Genomic DNA, 7573 nt, shown 5'->3' on the forward strand with positions numbered 1-7573 from the left:
GGGGGCACAGTGACCGAGGTGGCCGGGCCGGGCCCCCTCAAACCCACCCCCGTGGCGCCGACGCAGGGTTTATTCCACGACCTCGACACGTGTCTACACGTACAAAAGTATGGAAGGCGGTTTGCGCCAAAAGTCTTTAAACGGAACACGTGAAATGTGACCTTGTCAACACGCACAATTTGCCCGTGTTAACGCGGCAATTTTGAACGCGTTTCTTTTGTATGGAAGGCGGATGGCGCCAAATGTCTTTAAACGGAACGCGTGAAATGTGACCGTGTCAACACGCACAATTTGCCCGCGTTAACGCGGCAATTTTGAACGTGTTTCTGTTGTACGTGTAGACACGCACATTTTGGCCGCGTTAAGGCGTCAGTTTTTGCCGCGTTTATTTGGTACGTGTAGCACAGTTTGACCGCATTAAGACGACAAATTTGAACGTGTTTCTCAACGCACACATTCTAGCCGTGTTCAAACATGTAATATTTTTTAAAGCAGATTTAAGTCCAGATTTACCCACACATTCCTTTTTTTTAGCATTGCTTTACTTATATCTACTGTGCTAGAGTAAATTAATAAAGTTCAATTAAATGTCATATTAAGTAAATGCTAATAATCCATATTGTACTATTATTAATTGTAACATCTATTTATGTTATTGAATGTTTGTTTTGAGTTATACAGGCCTATCATTTTCGAACGTGTATATATAACTTTACACAAAACATATTATAACTGAATATACATATACTTAGACATAAAAATGAATAAAATATTTATATTTCTGTAATTATATTTATAAATATAAGTAAATAGCACTATGTACACAAAGGTGATTTATAGCAAATGTTCAGTTTAAATTAACAGACAGTGCAATGTCAACCCTAGAATGAATAAAGAAACATATAAACCATTTGTGATAACAAATCGCAAATGGTCATAAATGTTTCTTTAAAATCTTAAAAATTGTAACTATTCAAATGCATATAGAGACATATAAGTTCTGTTATGACCCTGTATAGTTTTTGCTGTTCTGTCCCTGTGTTATTTTGGGAGAGTCTGTGTGTAGCATCATCTGATTGCCTGCTGCTGGCTGGCTTGGTGCTATAACAAAATTATGTTTAAAAATTAAAATGTTTGATATTCATTACATTTGTATTAGTATTAATTTCTTTACCCTTAAACTTGTCTTTAAGTTATAGTGGCAAGAACAAGTTTGTGAAACCTTTGAAAAAATCATTGTCTTGTTGCATCACAGGTTGAAGATATTCTATAAAATCATCTCCTCTTGTCTGATGATCTGACCAGTCTGACATGCAGCGCCAACAGTCAAGTGCTTCTTGATAATCCAAAGAGATTCGATGAGCATTCCTGTGTAGATTGGTGCTATTTACCGTTAAACTGGTCTTTAGGGAGCCATAAATCAAAATTGGCAAGAATAAGTTTGTGAAACCTTACGTCACGGACACTACGTCCATGTTTTTATACAGTCTGTGGTTGCAAAGCGTGGACAGATTTAACTGCGATACTTTGTACATTTTGTGCTCTACATACAGAATCTTTTTTTTTTTTCATTTGATTTTGAGTTGTCCTTATTCAACCAGTTTTTTGGTCAGATTTCTGCTCGTTTGTCAGACATCATAATATCATGCCTAGCATTCAACTTTGTTTTCAAAATATATATATAGGTTATATATTTTCACTTATGACATGTCATTAAGGAATATTATCTGATTAATTTGCTGGCAGAGTTTAGTATATAGCCGACATAAGATAAATGCAAGTACAGCATTATTTCTAATTTTAAGTTAAGCAACACCTCAAATCTATTCATAATCTGATAAACAAAAGCTGTTAAATGTATTAATGTATAAACATTCCCATGTTTAAAAAAAAAAAATTCATTGTAATTTTATATATTTTTCCCCCCTTGTCTTCACCCCCTGGCTACTGTAACATGTTGAATGTGAGCGATTGGGGAAAAAAAGTTAATTAACTGGACCAAGATTATTTAGTTTCTAAAATTAAAGACTTTGTGCACATATATGTTGCGTAATCTTGATATTTACGATTGTATTTTGACGAGTCACGATTATTAGCCTACTTGACTAGTCAGAGTGACGCTTGGATCATAGAGTAATAAAACGGCTTGCGATACACTTATTTCATATCATAGCTGGCTGTCGTCATGACTTGGCTATTTTTAATCTAAATTAGTCTATAATGACTCTGCACACGGTTAATTTTCCTGTTGTTTTTCATCATTCACTCAGCAGAAGCTCGTCTGAAAAGCTTGAGCTGTTTAAAGCTGATCCATGAAACTGTGTAATTATGTCATTCAACACCTCGAGTGGGGATTATTGATATCAGCATTGTTTCTTGCTTTAGTTTTTTTCATCTCAAACCCACTACCTGCATTTGGATTTGAGCACCACCCACGAGTTACGCAACACCTGAAAACATAAAACTCCCTGCTGCACACTTTATCTTTTACAGGAAGACAGCGTTTTGAAGTGGGTGAAAATGTCCGAGAAAGTTGTGTTGCATTACTTCAATGGCAGAGGGAAGATGGAGTCGGTCCGATGGCTGCTGGCTGCAGCTGGAGTCCAGGTTTGTGGCGTAAAGTCTGGAAAAGGTTTTACGCGTCGATGCAATTATGCATGTAACTTCTTTATAACGATGTTTAATGAAAATAGTTTCAAATAGTATGCATGACAACTTACCATTGCTACTTTAGTAATTGAATGTGTACATCATAATGTAATCTCGAGATAAATGGGCAGTGTTGGGCAAGTTACTCTGAAAATGTAATCAAATTACTGATTACGGATTCAAGCAGCAACCTCCCGGTCTCTCTCGTGAAGCCAACACGGAAGTGACTTATACTGTAATTCGTAAACTGGCCGCTAGAGGCTGGCTGCAAAAGGGAGTCAATCCCATAGACCCCCCCATGTTAAAATGCCCAACTTTACAGCAGAAAAAAAACATGTTTACAGCCTGGTTCAAAATATGATTTTGGTCTATATAGCTAATTTTGCTCTTCATGACAACTGTGTTTTTTTATAACTCATCCGTTTAAATTATATTAAGCCTTAAAGTTCTGCATAATTAAGGGTGTGGCCACTTGAGTGACAGGTGGATTGCCACCCCCGTCGAGCTAGGTGGGCGTGGTTTCAGCAGCCAGCTCCCGCCTCTTTGCCCATCTTCGATTATCCGGGAGTGGCGCGCGGTGACGCCCTGCCAAGATGGCGACGGCCGGATCCGCCCACTTTTGAGCTTCAAAAACGCTCTTCGGAAACCTACGGGTGACGTCACGGACACTACGTCCATTTTTTAATACAGTCTATGGTTATAACACAATAAATATATGCATAATGAATCTTTCATAATGTCTACAATTCGTGTGTTATAATGAGAGGATTCGTGAACACTAAAATTTCTGCTCCAGTCTCTGCTCCAGGGTCTCGCGGGAGCAGGTCTCTAATCCACTGGCTCTTGACTCGACAGTGTGTGTGCTACATCCTTTTTACAATCTCTAGATTATAAATCACTGCATTCTGTCGGCAATGTAACGCGGCAGTAACGTATAGAGACCTCGGCTTGTAACTACTCTAATTACTATTTTGAAAATTATAACGCGTTAAATTACTCCGTTACTAAAAAAGTAATCAAATTACAGTAATGCGTTACTGCCCAACACTGTAAATGGGTTTAGATTTATTGTGGTATTGTGTTGTCTTTACAGTTTGAGGAAGTGTTTTTGACCAAACGGGAGGAGTATGAAAAACTGCTGAATGGTAATGGTAAATATTCAGTAAATTCCTCATCTCGAATTGTTTTATAGTCCTGTATAATAATAATATTCATATTTTTGAATGTAGATGGAGCCCTGATGTTTCAGCAGGTGCCTTTGGTTGAAATAGACAGGATGCAGCTCGTGCAGTCAAAGGCTATCTTGAATTACATCGCTGGAAAATACAGTCTATATGGAAAAGACCTTAAAGAACGGGCTATGTAAAAGTCAACTTTTTATGAAAAGTGTTATGATTCCAAGTGGCCTTGCTTTTCCACCACACCTAAGCAATTCTAACTGAATGCATGTGTTTTTGTCCTGAAGGATCGACATGTATTCAGAGGGAATCGGTGATCTCATGGATTTGGTTATAATGTATCCGTTCACACCACCTGAAAACAAACAGAAACACCTCAGTAATATAGAGCAAAAGGCCAAAGATCGCATTCTTCCTGTGTTTGAAAAGGTACACGGTTGACGCTTTAAAAGAAACACTATTCATGCTCCCATTTTGAGGCATGATTATCCACATTGGATACATGAAACTATGGCTTGTGTCTTTAGGGTCTTGCAAACTCTCAGTTCCTTGTGGGAAACCAGCTGAGCCGTGCTGACATTCACCTTCTTGAAGTCACTCTGATGCTGCAGGAGTTACTCCCTACAATACTTGCAAGCTTTCCCAAAATCCAGGTGCTTCACAGTTTCTCACACAGACACCCAACCCCAAAATTCCTTAACGAAACCATTTTTTTTTTCAACATATGATTTTGTAGTTAGTTTATTACAATAACATCCTTAAACATTGGCATATGAAAAAACAGCAATAACTGAGTCATGTCAAGTTTCACTGACTGTATTTGATGATTACAATAAATACAACTTGTCAGATATACAGTGATAGAGAGTAAGTAGTGTGGTCTGGTTTAGTGAAGCAGTGAGTTCAGCCCACGATTCAAAGCCATAATTCCTGTGATCCAAAAAAAAAGCGGTACACTTTGCTTTGCTGTTGTATTACCTGCATCTGTAATTTATCCGATAAAAAATAATGCTCTTTTTCCAAGCATTGTGATTTTGAATCTTGTATCACCTTTCATTTGTTTTGCAGGCGTTTCAAGAGAAAATGAAGGCCTTGCCAACAATCGGCAAGTTCCTCCAGCTGGGCAGCGCAAGAAAACCTCCACCCGATGAAGCGTATGTGAAAACCGTGAAGGAGGTGTTGAGCCACCTTTTCAAATAGAAGGCTCGAGGTTTTACACTAATCTGAATGCATTAACAGTGAATTCAAAACCATTAGATGACGTCAATCACTAATTAATTTACAAACGTATCGTTACAAGATTAAAGCTGAGACTCTAAAATGGACAGATTTATTTGGAATGCACAAGATACAATTTGGTGATGATGCTGTGAAATGAACATTGCAACTGTCCAGTAGATGTTGCGAGAGTGTGGTCCGTCCACGAGCTCTTAGAAGATCAAAAGTCGCAAAACCATGAGGAGGCTGAAAACAGAAGACAAACCATCAGAATAATCACATCTGCACCTGTCAATGTGAATCACCATGTATTTGCTCTAGTAACAATACTGCTGCTTCCTTCTATGAACTGCTTTATTGGAGCAGATCAATAAAAATGATTTAATATAACCCTCCTTGTGTTCATGAAAACGTGACTGAAATATTTTTGACTAGACTTTTACTGCATTTGACTTCTTGCATCAGACATGGCTCTGCTTGGCTATTTGGGTGAAATTATGTTCTTCTGATTTTGATAAAGAAATCGCCCCCAATAAACAGTCCCAGAGCAAATACATAAACATTGAATACCATCAAGGCTGAAAAACGCTTTCGCTCTGTTAGCTTTATAAATCTTAAAGGGGTCATATGATGCTATTTTAACGATCATTATTTTGTGTATTTGGTGTAACAGAATATGTTGACATGCTTTAATGTTCAAAAAACACATTATTTTTCAAATACTGTACATTATTGTAGGTCCTCTATGCCCCGCCTCTCTCAAACACGTCGTTTTCTACAAAGCCCCTCCTTTGACAAGCGCAGTCTGCTCTGATTGGCCAGCTGACCCAGTGCATTGTGATTGGCCGAACACCGCAAGCACTCGTCGGAAATGTAACACCCCTTACCATAATCGCAGCTTCAGCTTTCAACGTAAATATCAAGACATTTAATAATGTTGTTAGTTTTACCATCAGTTCAAGCCTGAAAGGGCAACAGAGTCGCGTGACAGACACAGTGATGATGCAGTACACAAGCCTTTATAAAGAATATCTCTTTGGATTTGAGACTTTAGTCTTTGCAACTTTACAGATCTTCTTTATGCACCAAGAGCTTGTAACACTCCAAAGAGAAAGGAAAAATTGAAATCGCATCATATGACCCCTTTAACACAAGAATTTATATATTTTACAACTGTGATTGTCCAAGCTACAGTTTTACCTCAGTCCTGCCATGATTCCTGCAGGCATTAATTTCCCAGATTTCCTGAACCTCATTCCCATCACAACAGTCAGAACACCGGCGGCGACTAGAGTCAAGGAAAAGTAAGTTTGAAGCTGATATATGCTGTATTTCTAAAGGGTGGACATTAGTGATTTTATTTTTATACTTACTCAGAGAGGTCCAGTAATCGTGTGGATCATTTGTTATTTTAAATGCTCCATATGCAGACACACTTCCAAAGAAGAGTCCGGCAATTAATGACACCACACTTCCTGCAGAAGTCGGGAATTATATTAAATATCTCCACCAATCCCTTACAATAAAGTACAGTGATGTTATGGGATGAATATAGATTGCAGACATAGTACATCAATTATGATTTTGCAATTATATTACCATGGTAGCATGTTCTAAAATATAGTAATAGCATAGTAATTTTTGTTAGCTATACAATACAAATGTGAAAGGTGCATGCTTAAAACTCTATTAGAACCATGAAAAGTCGACAAAAAACTTACATTTTAGATTTATAAACCTATTAGAAATTAGATTGTTTTTTTTTTTTAATTGATCAATACATATAATTTTCTATCATCTGCACACGTTCCTTTTACACCACAGTGAAGAAATACCTTTTCTTTTATAGCCCATAAAGCCGCCCAGAGCAAGAGCTGCAGCATAGGCGAAGCCCCACCAGTCCACTGCCATTCTGTGCTAGAAACCATTCAGACAGTGAGGGAATATTATAACATATACACACTACAGTACATACACAAGAACACATTATTACACATTACAACAAACCGAACATACACATTCAGCAATGCCTTTACCAAATATCGCGAGCGAACCGCGGGTATTTATAGTGAAATCGCTGGAAAAGAGCGGACAGAATTTGTGCATGAGCTGGACTGATACGCAGCAGCAGTCTGGTCTGGTCTGATCTGGTCTGATCTGTGCTGAAGTTCATAACAAGGAACTAACGACATGATGACGCCAGAGCGAGGAAGTGAATCAAGAGGCTCGTTTGAGATGCGCCTCTATGGAGTGCATTTTGTGCCAATATTCATCAAACACATCCAGCGTTCTGCAAATAAACACAATTTGCTTTGCAAAGAAAAACTCGACTTTCAAACAAACGCAAAGTGATTCGCAAATACAAAACTCTATTTGAGAGAAAATGCAGAGGTATGGACAAATATACTGTGTATTGTGTGTTACAACTGTGAGACTCATTTGACTTTTTATGAGGAAACTTGGCTTGATTTTCTCACAAATGCGTCAAGGCAGATTTTCTCACAAATGCAACTTTTTTTTCCAAAAAC

The 7573-nt window shown here is 38.0% G+C and overlaps 2 protein-coding genes across 6 annotated transcripts; one reads left to right on the forward strand and one right to left on the reverse strand.

Annotated features, from left to right (window-relative positions):
- Positions 1-2432: 2432 nt before the first annotated feature.
- Positions 2433-5049, forward strand: LOC107701971 (glutathione S-transferase 3-like). 2 transcript variants are annotated; one of them, XM_016504141.1, is made up of 6 exons: positions 2433-2607; positions 3743-3800; positions 3879-4011; positions 4115-4256; positions 4355-4480; positions 4896-5049. In XM_016504141.1, the coding sequence occupies exons 1-6, from the start codon at positions 2521-2523 to the stop codon at positions 5025-5027; spliced, it is 678 nt and encodes a 225-aa protein (XP_016359627.1). In that variant the 5' UTR covers positions 2433-2520; the 3' UTR covers positions 5028-5049. The 2 variants fall into 2 exon arrangements, with proteins under 2 accessions (XP_016359627.1, XP_016359628.1); XM_016504142.1 differs by having other exon boundaries at positions 2435-2607; positions 3743-3794.
- A 94-nt stretch (positions 5050-5143) lies between these two features.
- Positions 5144-7274, reverse strand: LOC107701972 (transmembrane protein 14A-like). 4 transcript variants are annotated; one of them, XM_016504143.1, is made up of 5 exons: positions 7062-7274; positions 6881-6962; positions 6419-6520; positions 6246-6333; positions 5144-5291 (listed from the first exon to the last, which is right to left on the reverse strand). In XM_016504143.1, exons 1-5 carry the CDS (start codon positions 7149-7151, stop codon positions 5258-5260), a joined length of 396 nt encoding a protein of 131 aa, XP_016359629.1. In that variant the 5' UTR covers positions 7152-7274; the 3' UTR covers positions 5144-5257. The 4 variants fall into 4 exon arrangements, with proteins under 4 accessions (XP_016359629.1, XP_016359632.1, XP_016359631.1 ...); XM_016504146.1 differs by having other exon boundaries at positions 6881-6957; positions 7082-7273; XM_016504145.1 differs by having other exon boundaries at positions 7076-7273.
- Between the last annotated feature and the right edge of the window lie 299 nt (positions 7275-7573).

Source organism: Sinocyclocheilus anshuiensis, unplaced genomic scaffold (genome assembly GCF_001515605.1).
Source record: "Sinocyclocheilus anshuiensis isolate Anshui unplaced genomic scaffold, SAMN03320099.WGS_v1.1 scaffold526, whole genome shotgun sequence".
Taxonomy (NCBI): domain Eukaryota; kingdom Metazoa; phylum Chordata; class Actinopteri; order Cypriniformes; family Cyprinidae; genus Sinocyclocheilus; species Sinocyclocheilus anshuiensis.